Below are 19,787 nucleotides of genomic sequence, written 5' to 3'. Positions count from 1 at the left end.
CCCCACCGGCCTGGCCCCCTCAGGGACCCTCCAAGAGCACCAGTTATCACTGTCCCCTCTTTGGTCACTTATCCTTACACCTGGTTGTTAGACTTATGCAAGGAACCGAAGCCTTTACTGAAAACAAGCAAACAAAAACGCACTACGTGTCCGTTACTAGTTCAAGCAAAATTGGCTATTTCAGAAAATAAGAGTAGGTATTTCACAAGTGCAGACAGACACTCAAAAGGCACTGATTTTTAATACAGCTATATTTTTCTAAACAGCTGCACGTCGCCTGTTCCAGGGCGAGTGGCAGGAGGAAGGGGTTTTTGCTGTGCTGACCGCCCCGTCTAGGCTCTCGTGTGTGTGTGTGTGTGTGTGTGTGTGTGTGTGTATGGGGGGGAGGGGCACATGTGTACACTCATGTGTATGTATGAGTGGGCATGGGTGTGTCTGTGTGCCTGTGTGTGTGTGACTTTGTGTGTGTTTCTGCTTGTGTTTGTATGTGGATAAACACAAAGAAACCAGAGCCTGTGTAATTAAAAGGTCAAAGACAGACACATTTTACAGCAAAACAAGTCACGGAGAATATACTGCTTTGACAACTGTTTTCCTTCAGGCTTCCATGAAGCGTGAGGCTGTACCAGAAGCATCGCAATTAATCAGCCACATTTCTTGGAAAGCCCCAGACATCGTGTAAGCCCTGTGCCCCGCACGCCCTCTCGCGTGACTCCAGTTCAGCCAGGACGAGGTTCACTGCAGGATGTGAGAGACACTCAGAAATGCAGAATTTCTCCATGTATTTAACTATATAGACGCATATTTATATACAGACTGTGTATACGTGTGTATACATTTTGCAAGTGCCAATTTCACTGTGGCCACTATATTTTATCCCTTTATCAACTCAAAACAAAAGCCACTATGGGAAATGCACAGCCGAACCTCCCTGAGCTGGAATTCCTGGCATGACGATACCAGTAAACGAGACGGTCACACCTACGTGGATGCATTCTCTGCCTGCGACGCCAACAGGGACAGAGAGTGCCGTGGCTGGTGGCAACGGCAGGACACAGGTTCACAGCTGACCTCTGAAGTCCTCTCTAGTCCCACTTGGCACATGAACCCTCGTCCAAGACCTGGGATGGTAGGAGAGCTTTCTAGGATACATGGGTTGCCCCTAAAACTGACAAGATGAGAAGGCACCCGTAATGCAGTAGCACGCAGAGGGGGAGGGGATTACGCAGGACGGTGATGGAGACACAGAAGGGAAGGGGCCTCCAGGAGGGTTCCCACCCACCCCACTCAGCACTCCATGGGACACCCTCTCCGGGGTCACCCCAGGAGTCAGTGGCAGCGACTTCAGATTCCCAGCCATCACGTCAGAACCCACTATCAGGGGTCGGCAATCTTTTTCTCTAAAGAGCCAGAAGGTAGATACTTCAGATCTCGTGGGCCACGTGGTCTCTGTCACAACTACTCAGCTTGCGGTTGTGCCGACAGAGCCACAGACAACGTGTAAAGAAGCTGACGTGAAGTACATCTTCCAACAAAACCCAGTGTGTAAAACGTCCTGCCTGGTGAGATGTGGCCTGCGGGACGGGGTCTGGCACCCGTGCACTAGACGAAGGACAGGCTCACCCTCCTGGACAGGCCAGTTTTCTTTACAGAACTCACAGCAGATGAACTCCTAGACTCTGCTTGATTCCCTCCTGTGACGGGGAGCTCAGATCCAGTCATGTCATGTCTGGGAACTTTGGTTTTTGACATTTTTAATACAGACTTGCCATAAAAATATTAAGTATGGGGCTTCCCTGGTGGCGCAGTGGTTGGGAGTCCGCCTGCCGATGCAGGGGACACGGGTTCGTGCCCCGGTCCAGGAAGATCCCACATGCTGCGGAGCAGCCGGGCCCGTGAGCCATGGCCGCTGAGCCTGCACGTCCGGAGCCTGTGCTCCGCAACGGAAGAGGCCACAACAGTGAGAGGCCCGCGTACCACAAAAAAAAAAAATATTAAGTATAATAATAGCACAATAAAAACAGTAAGAACCACAGTAAATTATTCACCAGATTGGTAAATACCACAGTTTTACAGATAAGGAGACCAAGGCTCAGACAGGTGCACACTCCAGCCCAGGGACCCCCAGGTGGCAGACGGCAGAGCTGGGATTCCATCCAGTCCCTGGGCCACAGAGCAGAGGTCCTGGCAGTGCTGTGCCTGAATTATGATGGGCACTAACTCTGTGCCAGGCTACAAAGGGGGCCTTTTATGTGTGTGTTCTCTTGGCTCTAGAAGTCAGGTAGTCATATTACTGTCTTCATTTACAGGGAAAACTAAAGCTTAAAAAAGTAATCTGTCAAACAGAGAAACCTGTATTTAACTGGGGCTTTTAGACCTCAGTCCATCTGTTGAGCCCTGATGCTGCATCACCGCAGCTCCCGAGGGACAGAGGGCAGGATATGAACTCAGGCCTTCCCTGAATTCTCATCCTGTAATCCTCTCACATGCCCGAAATTATGCATTCTCAAAGGGGGTAATATTGCCTCCAAGGAGGTAAAACTGGCTTTGAGGGAGCGGGTGAAAAAAAATCTTAGCGATGTCAACGGTCTGTGGCTCTCCAACCTTACCCAACAGCATAAACAGACTGACAGTTAGGTGTGGTATTACAATTCCAGAGAAGGAGGCAATTAGAGGAAAAAAAACCACTCATACAGCAAGTCCCCTACAGTAAACCTTCAAGTTGCGAACTTTCAAAGATGCGAACGCGCATCTGGTTCCAGCCAGGAGCCAGAACCTGTGCCATCAGCGTCATGTGTGAGTGAAATGGCAGCTTGCCCTCCGTCTCCTATCGCTGATGGTCCTTCAGCTCCACCATCTCCCACCTCCTCTCCCTCCTCCAGTCAGTAACTCTTCTGGCCTGTTCACCCGATGATGCCACCCCTGTATGCCAGCTGTTGTACTGCACTCCTGTACTTTTTCAGGGACTGTACCGTAAGATTAACAATGTTTTATCTTTTGTGTTTGTCTTTTTGTATTATTTGTGTGAAAAGTATTATAAACCTATCACAGTACAGTACTGTAGAGCCGCCTGTGTTAGTTGGGTACCTAGGCTAACTTTGTTGGACTTAACGAACAAACTGGACTTAGGAACACGCTCTCGGAACGGAACCTGTTTGTATGCAGGAGACTTACTGTATAGGTTCCCTCAAAAGGAGGTCGAGAAACACTGCCTTAAGTGAAGCGTAGGAACTCAGTCACCTTTCTGGAAAGTAATATATACGTACACATATACACATACAGATAGAGACAGGTGAAAATACAGACATACATAAAAATCCTACACACCCACAAAGGTACGTTGTAAGAGCAGACAGTTGTAGAGCGTGTGCTCAGGGCCACCACTGTGCTAAGCACTTTCCACGTCCCAACCCTGAGGTCTTCACAACACTCTACAAGGTGGAAATGTCCCCATCATCCTCTTTGTACCAATGAACATGCAAGGCAGAAGGAGGTTAGGGAACTGGCCGGAGGCTTCATCCAGGGTGAGGAGGCAGGCTGGGCCGCTCCAGGCGCTGGGGCTGAACCAGCACGCGCCACGGCCTCCGCCGCCAGCCCGCGGGCTGCACTGTGGGAACCACGGTGCACGTGCGAACCTCCCCTGGGAATCTACCTGCCGGGACAGATCCACACGGAGCTCGGTACTGCAAGTGCTGCCACCATGAGAAACCAGAACCCAGAAGCAGAGAGAGTGACGGGCAGGCTGGGGAGGACTCAGGACAGGACACGAGGGTACCTGCTCCCCACGTGGAGCGGGACACACGGGTTAGGAAGTGTGGACGAGATGAGCCACAGCCCCTGGACCAGCAGAGGCTGAGGGCAGAAGAGCTGGGCTTTGACAGGGGGTCACGCAGATGGAGCAGAGAAACGAGTCGGGCAGGGGCCTCGTCAGGCTTGGGCCTGGCTGGGCAGAGCTGGGAGACGATTCCTTCTGCCTTGATGTACACAAATGAAAAATTAACGATGGGTGGTTTTTAGTTTTCCCTCACTTTCAGTAATTTTCTAATAAAATTCCCCAGCACATAATCAGAATTAAGTAACCCGATGACTATTTCCAGGGGGTGACCTCAGTCATGACAAGTTTACCCGGGAGGCGCTCCCAGTGACCTTTGGGCCAAGGGCGGGGCCCCAGCCGTGCTTCCCAAGGTTGGTGTGGCCTCGAGAGCCAGGCCACAGGCATCCGCGTGGCAGCTCCAAACCCACAGCTGAGGCGGCTGCTGATTCTGCCTGGGCTTCAGGCCCACCCGGAGGACGAGCTGGGCGGGTCGCCTCGTGGGAACATGTGCTCCCAGATACGTGTGTGTGTGTGTGTGTGTGTGTGTGAGAGGGTATGTACGATTTGGGGGGGGGTGTATGTGCATAGGCATGCACACACGTATGTGTGTGCTGAGTTCACCTCTGAGTCTCCAGGCCACGCAGAGGGATGTGGGGATGGAGACAGGGGTGAGGACAGGAAGACTTCGTCACTGGGGACAAGGCCACCAGCAGGGCTGTCCCCTCTCTGATGACTACGAGACTCAGGTCCTAAGGGAGACGGACCCAAAGAAACTCCCAGGCTGGACACGCCACCCAGACATGCCAACAGCCAGCCCCAGGCTCCCCGTGGGTGTTATCTCTGGGCCGTCGAGGGGACAGATTAGTCCAGGGGGCTGAGGTGCGCTCTGCTTCTGGCTGATTCCTGGCCTCCTCCTGGCAGGTGGACTTGGGAGAGTTGGGCTGCAGAGCTAAGGCTCGACACCTGCCCCCGACAGAGGCAGTGGTGACGCTCTCCTCGTGGGCACTGGGACCGCCCCTGCCCCCAGCCTGGCCCCCAGCATCTGCTCCTCCAGCATCAGGACCACACCTCCTGCAGGCCCTCGGCTTTGGCACTTGCCTCTCCCTGGAACTCTGGGCCCACGGATCTTTTCCTGGATCCACTCAGGCCTTCCTAACCCTCCCACCTGAGACCCTTTGTCACATGGCCCTGCTTTACTCCCTTCAAAGCACTTACCACGCTATGAAATCACCTTCCCACTTACTTGATTTTTTTTTTTTCTCCATCTCCCTTCCTTTCTGGAAAGTATTGCCCTAAAAGCAGGATTGCAGGTGAATCATTCACCATCGTGATTCCCTCGCCTCACAACAATGTCTGGGAGATAAGAGGGGAACAAACAATGTGTGCTGAAGAAAGAACCCAACAGTGCAGTAAAGACCCCTGAGACCTGCACCGCTGTGAGCTGGTATCCTGCAAGGTCTATCTAGCCTGGTCCCAGTGACACAAATAAGTTGTGTTATTTACTCAAACTGTTTTCTGCTACAAGAAGAAAAAAGCATAGAACAAATTTTCAAGCGAACCGAACGATTCCCTCATCTGTAGTGACAGCCACGGTCAAAAGCAAGAAAGAGCCTCTCAAGGAATCTCGGCACCCGCCCCCAGACTGACCTCACTTACGATCACAGCGGCTGAATCTGTGAGCGGGTCTAACCAGTACAGAAAGCTGAGACTCTCCTCGGAGTGGTGGGGGACACACGCAGAGTCACGCACTCTCAAAATGCGCAGCTGGGGTAGAGATGCCGACGTTTTTCCAGTCTCTTCCACTGCAGGAGAACAATAAAATCCATCTCCGCCTCACACCAAACAAGCCTCTCTGTCTCTCTGTCTCTCTCTCTCTGTGTGTCATCGTGGGAAGTATTGCATCCAGTAGACAAAACTCACTGGAATAGCACATGGACACACAACACAGAGAGAGAGAGGGAAGCTTTGTGTCATGAACCAGAGAGGCACAAGGGGCCGCTTCTGTGCCCTCATCCACACTAACACCCAAGGGCTAAAGGGCAGGGGGAAGGGAGTCAGGGCCACCAAACAGTGTCCCCAAAATAGAAGTAGGCAGAGGCTCCCCCAGCTGCGGCCACTGGCATGCCACAAGCTCACTGACAGCCACACCATCAGCTATATAAAGGTTGTTTCATGTCCACGACTGAGCCTGGGGTAGAGAAAGCTCTTAATTACAGACGAGGCTCTGGGGCTGGGCCTCCGCCCCAGGCTCTGCGGGAAGCCAGGCTGAGGTCCAGTCCCCTGGGAACCTCATCAGGTCACAGAGGGGCAGGAACTGATGCCGTGACACGGAGGCGCTTCCCTGGATGAGCCCAAGGCCAGGGGGACAGTGAGCCACGGGCCAGAGCAGATCTCAAGGGAGGCCACTGGGTGAGGCCACGGAAGTCGCGATGCTAGAAAGTGCATCTCTCGTAACACCGCCACGCGTGACTGCTGCTGCTGCTCTCGCTCCTCCACGCCTAGGTGTGCACGGAATCTTTCATTTATGGGACAGGGATGATGATTTCTTCAAGTACAGTGAGCTTCATTTACCATTTCAACAAACAGCCACTGGTCACCGTGCGTGAGCCAGGCCTGGGCCAGGCACTGGGAGGGTTCAATAATTAGGCATCCAATAGGATTACGGAAGGATAGCATGAAAAAACTCAGACTCAGGGACTTCCCTGGTGGCGCAGAAGTTGAGAGTCCGCCTGCCAATGCAGGGGACGCGGGTTCATGCCCCAGTCTGGGAAGATCCCACATGCCGCGGAGCGGCTGGGCCCGTGAGCCATGGTCGCTGAGCCTGCGCATCCAGAGCCTGTGCTCTGCAACGGGAGAGGCCGCAACAGTGAGAGGCCCGCATACCGCGAAAAAAAATAATAATAAAAAATAAAAAATAAAAACTCAGACTTGCAGCAGCGGATTCTGAGCTATGTGAAGAGTTGAGAGTCTGGTTGCCTGTGACCCTGGATGAGCCCCTCAGTGCCATCAGCAACAGAAGAAGAAAAAGCAGGAAACTGACTTCGGCGGTTGGGGTGAGGCTTTAGTGCCATGGTGGATTTAAAGATGCTTCCTAAATATCCACAGTGACCAGAAAGAACTCAGGCCCTGTGGTCAAACAGAACGGGGTTAAACTGCCAGTTCTGCTCCCTGCCAGTGGGGCCTCCTCGGGGAGAGATCCTAACCAGCCACGTCACCGACCGATCAGGAGTGGCTAAGGTCTAAACGCCAACGTAAGTGCTGTGCCTATTAATTCTGAGAACGGATGGACACACAGGGTAAGCCATAAATGTGTTAGAAAAAAATCAACTGGTAACACTAAGTTATCCTATTTGCAGCTATGACTTGGGAAGCAGGATATGCCCAGGAATTCTGCTCTAAGCAGGGGTGAACTGAGGCCTGAGAAGGACAGGTCAGGTCCACAGGTGGTCCAGGAGCAATCTGGACAAAGAGAAGCTTCTGCAATGGCCACCCTGAAGAAGCGCTGCCCAATCCCAGGCCTGGTCCTGTCCCCACGTCACCCCTCCCCTGCTCACACACACGGTCACTCCCAGCTGGGCTTCCAGGCCAGACCGGCCACTGCCTCCAGACCCCAGGCTGTGCTGCCTTAGGAGCGGGGCCGCCGCACCGGCCCCTCACTTCCTGTGCCCTGACCTGGGACTCAGCTTCCCCTCTGCCCCCCAGAACGGCCCTTCCTCCCTTCCGTAGCCAGGCTGGCTGGAAAGCATGGGCTCTAGAAGCGATGGGACCTCACTCCTCCGTCTGCAGCGCCAGCATCACAGAAGAAGAACAAGGGACGAGGAGGAGGAGGCAGAGGGGGGCGAGCCCCACAGGTGGGCGTCACACGTAAAGTGAGATCCTCTAGGAGCCGCAATTTTTCTTTCTTTTTTTTTTTGCGGTACGCGGGCCTCTCACTGTTGTGGCCTCTCCCGCTGCAGAGCACAGGCTCCGGACGCGCAGGCTCAGCGGCCATGGCTCACGGGCCCAGTCGCTCCGCGGCACGTGGGATCTTCCCGGACCGGGGCACGAACCCGCGTCCCCTGCATCAGCAGGCGGACTCTCAACCACTGCGCCACCAGGGAAGCCCAGGAGCAGCAATGTTTGAAAAGTAAAAAGAACCGGGTGAGATTGGTTTTAGGAATATATTGTATAAACCCTAAATTTCCAAAATATTATCATTTAAATATGTAATCAATATATATAATAAATATGCGTGAGATGCTTTACTCTCCTTTTCATGCCACACCCACAAAATCTGGCGTGTATGTCACTCACAGCACTTCTCAGTTCAGACCGGCCCCAGATTGGTCAGTGCACACATGTGATGGCCAGCACGGGTCTAGAGCCCTGGTGGCTTCCCCACGTGCAAAACGTCAGCAGGGACACCCGCCACCCCCCCTCCGGCCCCGCCAACCGGGCTGGGTGGAGACAGAGTGAGAGTGTAATGCAAAGACCCTCATCAGCCTTCAAAACGTTTGGCGTTCAGAGAACAGCAGACTCTCTCAGTGCTGCTCACCGCCCAGGGCGTCGGGTCAGGGTCCTCTTCCTCTGCATCTGTCCTGTCATGGGAAGATTCAGCCCCTCCTGGCCTGCCTCCTCCAGACCCTCACCAGCCTTCAAAATCCAAACAGACATTTCTCCAAAGAAGATGTACAGATTGCAAACCAACACATGAAAGGATGCTCAACATCACTAATCATTAGGGAAATGCAAATCAAAACTACAACGAGGTATCACCTCACACCAGTCAGAATGGCCATCATCAAAAAAGCTCCTAACAATAAATGCTGGAGAGGGTGTGGAGAAAAGGGAACCCTCTTGCACTGTTGGTGGGGATGTAAATTGATACAGCCACTATGGAGAACAGTATGGAGGGTCCTTAAAAAACTAAAATAGAACTACATACGACCCAGCAATCCCACTACTGGGCATATACCGTGAGAAAATCATAATTCAAAAAGAGACATGTACCGCAATGTTCACTGCAGCACGATTTACAATAGCCAGGTCATGGAAGCAACCTAAGTGTCCACTGACAGATGAATGGATAAAGAAGATGTGGCACATATATACAATGGAATATTACTCAGCCATAAAAAGAAATGAAATCAAGTTATTTATAGTGAGGTGGACGGACCTAGAGTCTGTCATACAGAGTGAAGTAAGTCAGAAAGAGAAAAAGAAATACCGTATGCTAACACATATATATGGAATCTAAAAAAGAGAAAAGGTTCTTAAGAACGAGTGCAGGACAGGAATAAAGACGCAGATGCAGAGAATGGACTTGAGGACACTGGGAAGGGTAAGGGTACGCTGGGACGAAGTGAGAGAGTGGCATGGACATATATACACTACCAAATATAAAACAGATAGCTAGTGGGAAGCAGCCGCATAGCACAGGGAGATCAGCTTGGTGTTTTGTGTCCACCTAGACGGGTGGGATAGGGAGGGAGGGAGGGAGACACAAGAGGGAGGAGATATGGGGACATATGTATATGTATAGTTGATTCAATTTCTTATAAAGCAGAAACTAACACAGCATTGTAAAGCAATTATACTCCAATAAAGATGTTAAAAAAATAAAATAAAGGTTTTGTTTTTAAAGGGAAAAAAATCCAACTGTTTGTCTCTGCTTACCAAAATACACACAAGTGAAATACTCAGTTACTGCCGGCTATGGGTTCAGCTTTGCTGAATACTCTTATTCTTTGCATTTGGGAGGCGGTAGACCATTGCGCGGGTGCTTCTGATGTGCACAGCGCCACAAGCGCAGCAGGGAGCACAGGGCTAACTGCCGGGCCGCTGCTCTCGATTTCTGTTAAACAATATTTAGGCAGCTCCTCCTACATATACCAGGCTCTGTTCCAGGCGCCAGCACCGCAAGAAACAGACTTTCCCTCGTGAAGCTTATATTCTTACATGTGAAGGCAGCTCCTAGGCCGATACACTAACAGAAGCTTCCAGTGGCAGGTGGTAACCAGCGTGCACAGTCCGTGGTGTAATAATCTGTCACGTTCCTGCTACCTCCAGTAGGTAAAAGCCTCTCAAGGAAAAAGAAGATCAGATCCATCACTGCATCCTGGGCACCTGGCGTGTGCCCAGCAGAGGACTCACTCAGTGTGTGATTGCTGAATGAATGAGTGACCGAACGAATGGATGGACGGATGGACTGAACTGAACCAATGCTTACAACACGTGGTTGGGTTGAAGTTGAATGAATGAACGGATCAGCGTGAACCCACTACGGCTGTTGAATGAACGAATGAGGGGGTTGGGTGGACTGATCACGACACCAAAACCGCACATTGTTAGTCTACGATTTCCCAGATCATCAGTGTGAAGCCCCTGTCAGAACAGCTCTGATTCAGGCTGTGAAGTCACCCACAGGTACTCTCCCTGTGCCAGAAGATTCCTAGCTGTCTGGATGCTGTGATGCTCCTTGATTTAATCTACTACGTGCCTTCCACTATGTTACTGTTAGCTCTTTTATTTGTTTTGCTTTGTTTCTAATTGAAGCAATTGTGCAGAGATTTTGCTTCGTCTGTCCCCAGAACAGAGCAGACCCTCTCAGCCTACAGCTGTATTTACAAAACGGGTTCCCTTTAGATGACTAAGAATAACTTGAATCTTTCATCTATTCAGGCATTCGGAGAAGCCTGTCTAGAGAGAATCGTGCGTTTCTCCTAATGTTATCACGGTGGATGTGTGGCGTGCTGGGTGGGCTTGCAGCCCTTGCCCCGTGGGTATAGCCCCCGGTGTTTCTGCCTGGGTCAGACCCCTTTCCTTGAGGGAGGAGAGGTGGTGATTAACTCCACTCCCCAGCGTCAAACAGGGTCCTGTGGTTTAGGCCCCAGATAGTCAGCCTGTTTCCACTCGGAGGCCACAGCGATGGGCTGGGAACAGTCGCAGGGCTTACAGGCGTCCAGTCAGACGGAACCCGGGCCTGTGGGTCACGCTCTCCTCTCGTGGGTCCAAAGACTCTCGCGACTCTGAGGTCACTCAGAGCTGTCTTGTGCTGACAGCTCCTTTTCCCTCCCACAGCCCTGCTCTCCTTCTCCGTCTTGCTCTGAGCCCAGGAGGCTGGCCCCTGTCACCGTATCACCTGGCCCCTTTGTTGACTGGTGTCGGATGAGGTCAGGCCAACGGGAAGTGTCAGCCAAGCGGGCAGGGAGTGAGGCAGAGGCTCCTTTCCCGCTCCCTCTGGGTCATGGCTGAGTGGGCAGCCGTGTTCCCCCCCGAGGTGAGGAGACCACAGCTCATGACGGGCAGCCCCTCCCCCGCCACGGGCCCCAGCATCACTTCCATCCCTGCTACCAGCCGGTTCTCCTGCTGCTGATCCCCGGTGCCTCGGCATCCCTCGGTGACCTCAATCTGCCCTGAAGAGAACCCCCATCAGCATCTCTTCAGTCAACGCTGCTCACTGCCGGGACCCCGACACACACATCAGCCAAGATCAGAATTAACACCAAGAAAGAAGAGCCTGGCAACAGGGAGAGTGAGAGGGCCTGGTCTCACCGCGCGAGGCTGCCTGACCTCTGGCCTCTTCGTCCTGTGTGACGTCAATGTGCTTTACTCTTTTAGCAAGTTAGAGTGGGGTTTTCTGTTACCTGTGATCATCGTCCCTGACTCAGAACCAAGGTCAGTGGTGCTGAAATCTGTGTTCTGGGGGCACAGGGGGATGAGGCCAGCATGCAGAGGCCGAAGGCCCGGGCTCTGTGCCCAGCCCCGATGCTGTATTCACCGGGCAACGTGACTCAGTGGCCTGCCCTCTCCAGGGTTGTCGGAAGCAGTCCCAAAACCATCCCCTGGGCAGAGAAGTTCTTCAAAATCTACATGCTGCTCTGCCAAGATGCAGAACCAGTTTGAACCCAGGCTGGCAGGATGATGAAATGCCAGAGGGTAGGGTCTAGAAGCAGCCTTGCTTCCTAGGTCCCTGGATCAAGGCTCTGGGATGGCAGCTGGGTGCTCATGGACCCTGAGCCACCACGTTGGATGTCTGCCCCTTGGCTAGGCCCGTGACCTAGCGTCTGGCTCTTGTCAGCCCGGATTCCTTAAGCATATGCACCTAGATCAAGCCTTCGCCTGGCGCTGCCCGGGCTGTTCCTTCTGCCTTCCTCCCCGTCCCCAGTGTGGCCCCGTCACCTCTCTGGCCTACTGCTGAGGGCCCAGAAGCCCATGATCTCAGCATTCTAAATGCCCTCAGCAGCAAAAAGAAGAGCATCTGTATCTTAGGAGGTTGTAATGAGGATCAAATGAAGTCACTAAGGAAGTCTATGGCCCATGAATTGCACACTGTAGAGCAGGTGACTGTCTCTCAGCACTCTGGGCATCAATTTCCTCATCTGTAAAATGGGCCTCGTCATCAGTGTGCCATCCACCCCAGCACCATTCTCTGAATTTCCCCAGCGGTCTTGTGAAGGAGCTCCCTTTTGCTAGCTGTCCTGCCAGCATGCCATTCTGCATAATGATCTGACCATGTCACGCCCTGCCAAAAACCCTCCAACGCCTCGCCTTGCACACAAGGCCCTCCTTTATCTAGGCCTTGACCATCACACAAAGCCACCATCCTCCACTCCGCTCCTTTCCTCTGGCCATTTCCAGTTCATTGACTAAGTGCGGCCACCTCATCCTGAAGCTCACGCTCTGTCTTCTAAACCGTCTAAGTGTCACCTCCTCCAGGAAGCCCCCCCTCTTCTCAGGGCCACCATCCACCAAACCACAGCAGGACCCCACCCATCACATTCCTTTTTTGGTGTCTTTTCCACCATCTAGACTAGGAAAGCCTTGAGGGCAGGCGCTGCGTCTTATCTTTTTCTATAGGCTCAGAAGTCACGCCACACAAACATGAGACTCCCAGTAAGTATCTGTGGATAAGTAAGCAGAGGAAAAGCCACAGAGTGGTAAAGAAACCGAGGGCATCCAGTCTCAGATATGAGTTAGCTGCAAGCCCAGCCCATCCCTGGGACAAGGCACCTGCCTCTCTGGCCAGCTGCTCCCACTGCCAGTCCCTCCTCCACTGCCCCAGGCCCCTGCCCCTGCCCAGGTGCGACCCTCTGGGCTGCCCCACCCAGGGCGCAGTCCCCCAGAGAAGTCAGCAAGACAGAGGCTGACACTCTGCTCCCTGCCCCCCTGGGCCCTGGAGGCGGAAGTTACCCGGCAAGGAGGAAACATCACCCCAGTGAAGCAGGCAGAGGCTGAACCTGGAGAAAGGCTGGCACAAGAGAAACTCACTTCACCCCTCCTGTCCTGGAGAGGGGGCTGGCCTCAGAATGACCCCACTAGGGTCCTGGAGGTCAGCGTCCAGGTCAGAGCCCCAGGGGCTCCTGGACCTCTGCCCGTTGTCTGCCCCCCTCTGCCCACATGCTCCTTCCTCTCCCATCCTCCATCCCCAGCCACAGTCAAGATTCCAGGCAAATAACTCGGAGGCCTCGCGTGATCTCAGAGGGCACCAGGTCAAGAGCCCTTGGCCTCTGGGACCAGCAGTGGGCTCCGTGGACTCCGCTGTCCTGCCAGCATTCCATTCTGCACAAAGATCTGACCATGTCACACCCTGCCCAGACTGACTCCGGCAGTTCCCAAAGGCGGTCTGTGCCCCCTTTCTTCCATGACCTCTCATTGCGACCCCTCAGGAGAGGAGCAGGACCCGACATCTCTCAGCTCTGCGTGCAGATATTCTGGCCAGGCCTCTGCAGGCACCTGCTCTGACTTAACAGCCCTGGGAGGCCAGTGGATGGTCCCCATTGCAGACGTGAAGCTGCAACTCAAGAGACGTAACCAGTCTCCGAGTATCTCAGAATGGGCGGGGTTCAGGACCCAGCTCTCTTTAATTTTCTTTCCACCTCTGCCTCCCTGGACGCAGGGCCCACGGGGCAGGACCCTGGGTGTTGGGGCAGGACCCTGGGTGATGGGCCCGGACTGGGGGTGGGGAGTTCTCAGTTACTGAGCTGGCCGGATGGCCTCGGGCCCCCCGCTGCGGTGCAGCCGGGTCCCGCCCCGCCCTGCCCCGCGCGGGTCCCTACTCACTCTCGCACAGGCGGCGCCGCAGCTTGCCCCAGATCTTGTCAATGGCGTCGAAGTCCGACACGTGGAAGACGTGCGCGGCCCTGGGCTCGGAGGCGATCTCCTCCAGCTCCTCCCGCAGCGCCTCGCCCACGCCCACGGCGAAGATGCGGATGCCTGCGCGGTGCGCCGCATCGGCGGCGGGCAGCACCAGGTCCTGGCTGCGGCCGTCGGTCAGCAGGATGGCCACCTGCTTGAAGGCGCGGTCCCCGGGGCGGCCGCCGGCCTGCGGCGCGAAGCTGTGCCGCGTGACGTAGCGCAGCGCATCGCCCGTGTGCGTGTGGCCGCCGTGGTAGGCCAGCTGCCGCGCCGCCGCCTTGACCTCAGCCCGTGAGCTGAAGCGGCCCAGCTCAAAGGCCGTGGTCGGCCGGTCGCTGTAGCGCACGACGCCCACGCGGGTGCGGTCCGGGCCCACCTCGAACGTGTCCACCAGGTTGGCCACCCACTGCCGAACCTTCTCGAAGTTCTCCTTGCCCACGCTCGAGGAGGCGTCCAGGAGGAAGACCAGGTCGTAGTGGACGGTTTTGCAACCTGCAGGGGCGACAAGAAGGCTGACGGGGGCCGCTGGGTCGCAGGAAAGGCAAAATCCTTGGGGGCGGGAGGCGTGGTCATCCGGGTCTCGTAGACCTGCCTCCAAGCCCCGCCCACTCGGCCTCGCCGCGGGGGCGGGGGCGGGGCCTCAGCTGCTGCCTTAAAGCCCCGACCTCGGGTCCCTAAAGGTCACGTGACCGGGAGTCTCCCCGCGGTTGCTGTGAGGTTCAGCTGCCTATAGATAGAGTTAACATATATATTTATATATATAGCTAATACGTATATTTGTACAAGTGGATACCATATATAATTGTATATAATATAAAATATACTAATATAGAACTATATATAGTTTATATATATTTCTAAAAGTGAATAACATACAATTATATATAATATACTACAATGATATATAAAATACATCATATACATAATTATATATAATATAATTATATATGTATATAAGTGAATGATACATATATAATTATATATTATGTAATATATATACGTTATATAAATATATATAATTTTATATATAGCTTATATATATATATTTATATAAGTGAGTGACAATCATGGAACACTACCGTACCCGTTTCTTTATTCCCATTATTTTGGTTCAAAAGTGACTTCATTATCTTTCAAACCTACTATAAATAATGCACGCCCATTTCAGAAAAAGCAGAAAAGGCAATCAAAAAATCTTTAAACACTCGTATTTCCATCTGCTCCAAGATAACTACTGCTAGCCCACGGTGTATTTATTTATGTTCTGTTTCCATATAGTTATCGATGGAAGTGGGCCTGTACCAGACGCACTGATATATCAGCTGGTTTTACCGCATCCAGCGATGCTCTGGGAGCCCATTTCCAGTGTGATAATGCCGGTTTCTATGGCTGCAGAGATCCCACTGCAGGGATGAGCATAATTTATTTAGCCAGTCCTCTCTTGTCAGATAGTTAAACAGTTAAAAGTATTTCACTATTAGAAATCATATAAGATAGACTGCATTCATATGTTTTAGAAGCTCTATAGTGCTCTATAAAAAATATGCTTATATTTTTACAAATATAAATTTTATATAAGCTATGTGATGCTTTTGATTAAACAAAATGCAGCACTATATAATTTATTTCTGATCCTCAGGGCAGCCCTGTGCAGAGAGCTTGTTCGTCCCCATTTCACAGTTAGATAATATGAGGAAAAGTGTCTTCTAAACTCCAAAGTGCTGCACAAATATACAGGGGAACCATCAAAATGCCCTTGTCTCGATTTTTCTGGAATCTGAGTCTTGGCCATGCCAACAGCAGCAGCTGATCAGGCTTTGGGAACACCTGGCACAAACAACTGATTCGTGAAAATAAAATAAATACAAACCAAAAAAAGAAAAAGAATCCCACTTTGTTAAACTGTCCAACTGGAAAAAGTCAGAAAGACCGTGGTAGCCAGTGAGAGTGTAAGGAGAGTGCCTTTGTGGGCTCAAGAAGTGGCCATGGGGTTTGTCACCCCATTGTCAGGGTCCTAAAAGCCTTTTACAGAAGAGGGTATCTTTGGATCCACCAATTCCAGATTCAGTGATTTAACTGAAGCAAACTAGCAGATAAATGGAAGGGGAAAAAAATAAAGATGTATAAGGAAGTTCATGACAGCACTGCCAAGCAAAATTCTGGAGACCACCTCCATGATCACCCATAGGGAACTACTTAAATAATACTCCTCCTGTGCTCATTCAGTGGGATGCCAGGAAGCCGCCACAGCCGTGGCCGGGCCCAACAGGAACCCTTATTTACCAATGTGGATACATTTTCCACTCTGTTGTTGGGTATGAAAAGCATGTGTGTCTCTGTGTACAACTGTGTATTCACGAGAGAAGCTACAAAAAGAAACATGGCTTATTTCTGGCAAGCAGAACCATGAGTGAATGGTATTCCTTTGTACTTCTGGTTTTGTGTTTACAAGCAATGCATTAAGTTCAAAAAACAGAAAAATAAAGCTAGGCATATTTATACACACACACACAAATACTTCTTATCCTGCCCTGAGCCAGCGCCTCCCTTGAATTTTCCACATCTACCTTCCCCTCTAGTTTTTAAAATCCAAGTCCGATCCACTGAGGAGCTGAGATGAATCCCTGCTTTCGCAGGATTGATCCCCTAACAGGATTAGAGCTTTAGAAGTGTGTCCACCCAGATGTGTAGACTCAGAGATAATTCCTGGGGAGTGTTTCTTCTTGACACAAGAGGTCATCCTTTTGTCTTTGGGACAATGATGTCCCAGCCTGATCAGAATAATTGCTGCTGCGGGCCAGGGAGGGCCCGCCCTGCGGCTGTAATCCTCTAGGCTGCAGAAGGTTCATTTGTGCAGGAGGCCTCGCCAAGGGGCCACTTTCTCCTGGAGGCCAGGGAACAGGCTGGGTCTTGGGCAGGTGAGAATGAAGAGAGATGTGGTGGGAAGGGTCCTGGCTTCTGGCCTCGGCTCTGCCACAGGCAAGGGCCCTGTGACCCGGCAGGCGACTGCTTCCCCTGGGCCGCCACTCTGTGAAATGAGGGCACGGACAGAAGGTCCTTGGGCCTTCCCACTTCTGAACTGGATAATCCTGGGTATCGCCTGGGCACGTGGGGTCATCCCAGGGGACACAGAAAGCGCCTAGGAAGCCCCACATTCCTCCCATGAAAACCAGGACGCCCACACTCATCACTGTCTTTCTAGACAGCCGGGCTTTGTGAGGCTCAGGCAAAGCAGAACTTTGTAAAACGATGGAGAAACGCAAGCCTCTGGGGTCTGTTGTTTGTTTTTCGTCTTCTTTGGAGGCCCCGGATAAAGGGCCTGGCTCTGGCTCAGCACTTCTTGTGTCCCCCAGCCTCACGGGGATGGAGGTAGGGGGATAGGAGCCTCTCTTTTTTTTTTTTCAACACTTTTTAAAATTGAAGTATAGTCCATTTACAATATTGTGTTAGTTTCAGGTGTATAGCAAAGTGATTCGGTTATGCATATAGATGTATATATCTATATTCTTTTTTTAAATTCTTTTCCATTATAGATTATTACAAGATATCGAATATAGTTCCCTGTGCTATAAGTAGGCCCTTGTTGTTTATCTACTTTAGATACAGTAGTGGGCATCTGTTACCTCAGTTCCTCATCTGTAAAACGGGGGCAGCATCTTACACCCAGCCGTATAGTGACAGGCGCTCTCCCTGAGATCTGGTCCAGCTGTGTGCCGTGGACGCAGTGCGCGGGCTCTGGGCTGGGTGCTGTGATACAGACCAGACCAGCTCAGGTCCCTGACCCCTTCCCCATGTCCCCCACTGACAGTGACTCCTCCCAGGAGGCCCTCAGACAGGTGGGCAAACCCTCCTGTCACTTCTCACCCCCTCCCGCCTGGGCCTTCTCTGCTACAATAACTTCCCCACTTCCCGTCCACTCACTGTCCCAGCCGCCTCTTCTGGCTGGACTCCAGGGCATCCAACGCCCCCCAGGATGTGGTCCAATGTCCTCACAGAGCCAGACAATGCAGCAGGGCACTAACCTGCCCACTGTCCCCAAACCCTGTATGTGCTCAACAGAGACACACCCTCAACACATTCTATGATTGACACAAGACGTGTGTTGAAGCAACCTAAATGCCCATCAACAGAGGAATGGATAAAGAAGATGGGGTACATATACACAATGGAGTATTACTCAGCTATAAAAAGGAACGAAATAGTGCCCTTTGCAGAGACATGGATAGACCTAGAGACTGTCATACAGAGTGAAGTCAGAAAGAGAAAAACAACAATCATATAATATCACTTATATGTGGAATCTAGAAAAATGGTACAGATCAACTAATTTGCAAAGCAGAAATAGAGACACATGTATAAAGCACAGACTTAAGGATACCAAGAGGGGAAGGAGCAGGGATGGGATGCATTGGGAGATTGGGATTGACATACACACACCACTGTGTATAAAACAGATAACTAGTGAGAAGCTACTTTAGAGCACAGGGAACTCTACTCAGTGCTCTGTGGTGACCTAAATGGGAAGGAAATCTAAAAAAGAGGGGATATATGTATACGTATAGCTGATTCACTTTGCTGCATAGCAGAAACTAACACAACATTGCAAAGCAACTATACTCCAATAAAAAAAAAAAGAAAAAGGCGTGTTCACTCTCACACACATACTCACACACACATGCACATGCCCCAGCTGCACGACTATGACACAAACCAGCTGGGGACAGCTGACACCTCCCCTGTGATGACCCGCACTCTCTCACACACAGGCGCTAAGCCCACCGCGAGGCCCACACACACACACACACACACACACGGACGCGCACACAGACAGCTCTGTCTTCAGCCTGGCACAGGCTCCAGCCCCACCTGCCCTCTGGGCCTGACAGCTGCCGTCCCCACTCCAGAGCAGCAGCATCCAGAGGAGATGGGCCACGACGCTCCCTTGCAGGCCGCCCATGGCTCTCCCGTGCTTGAGAACAAGCGTTTCTGGGCCAGGAAGAGATGCCGTTAGGGTCTACTGGAACATGTCCTGTGTGGAGAAAGACACGCCTTTAGAGGAGGGCCCTTGAGCTGAGAAGCTGCAGGAAGTAACCTCTGGGCCTCACGTGGGAGGAATTCCCCAGACCCAGCCTCCCCCCTCTCTTCACTGCTCAGACTCCGCTCTTCACACAGCCAAAGGTGTGACTTTCTAAGAGCAAAGCCCAGTGTTACCTCCCAGTCACTGATTCATCCATCCCTCCCCCCACATCCATTCATTAGCAAATTCGTGTTAAGAACCAGCCAGGCCCCACGTTATGGGCTCCCTAAGGCTATGGCCTGTTATAGTAACATCATTATTCCAATCATATTTTCTACTTTTAGACATTAATAGGCTGTTTTATTTGTTTAACATGTCACAAGAGGACATCTTTGTACCTAAGTCTTTGTATCCCTATTTAATTATTTTCTTACAGTAGGTTTGTGGGAAAATACTTAGGGTGTCCTATGGGTTTTGAAAGGACCCTGATATGAATTGTCAACCTTCTTTTCAAAAAGGTTGTACCATTTCCACTGCCTCAAGCAGTGTGGGAGTGTGTGTGGGTGCCCCTCTCACCACATACCTGGCAGCACAGAAGTAGCATCATTCCTTTGATCTTTGCTAACTCAGTTGGACAGACACCATTTCTTGCTTTCTATGCATTTCTTTGATCCATGTGGTTTATTAGCTAAATTATTTCCCCTCCTGTATATTTTATTTTCATGTGGAGGGCCATTTCAAAAAGCGTTTGTCATTGCTCACTCCAAGATGCAGGAAAAGGAAACAGCTTATAGATTTGACCATTGATTGATTCATTCACAAAGATTTACCAGTGGCCCT

General features: G+C 51.7%; 1 protein-coding gene across 1 annotated transcript in view; it reads right to left on the bottom strand.

Moving 5' to 3' along the window:
* COL22A1 (collagen type XXII alpha 1 chain) overlaps positions 1 to 18,887 on the bottom strand; it is a gene marked incomplete at both ends in the record, with an annotated part of 243,681 nt that extends 224,794 nt beyond the window's left edge. The window contains 2 exons of the mRNA XM_082600940.1: positions 13,856 to 14,422; positions 18,797 to 18,887. Of these exons, the coding sequence (XP_082457066.1) occupies positions 13,856 to 14,422; positions 18,797 to 18,887 (658 nt within the window). The remainder of the gene's footprint in view (positions 1 to 13,855; positions 14,423 to 18,796) is intronic.
* Between the last annotated feature and the right edge of the window lie 900 nt (positions 18,888 to 19,787).

The sequence above is a fragment of the Mesoplodon mirus genome, assembly GCF_964341445.2.
Source record: "Mesoplodon mirus genome assembly, chromosome: 16".
NCBI lineage: Eukaryota > Metazoa > Chordata > Mammalia > Artiodactyla > Ziphiidae > Mesoplodon > Mesoplodon mirus.
This window is presented reverse-complemented; position numbering and strand designations above follow the sequence as displayed.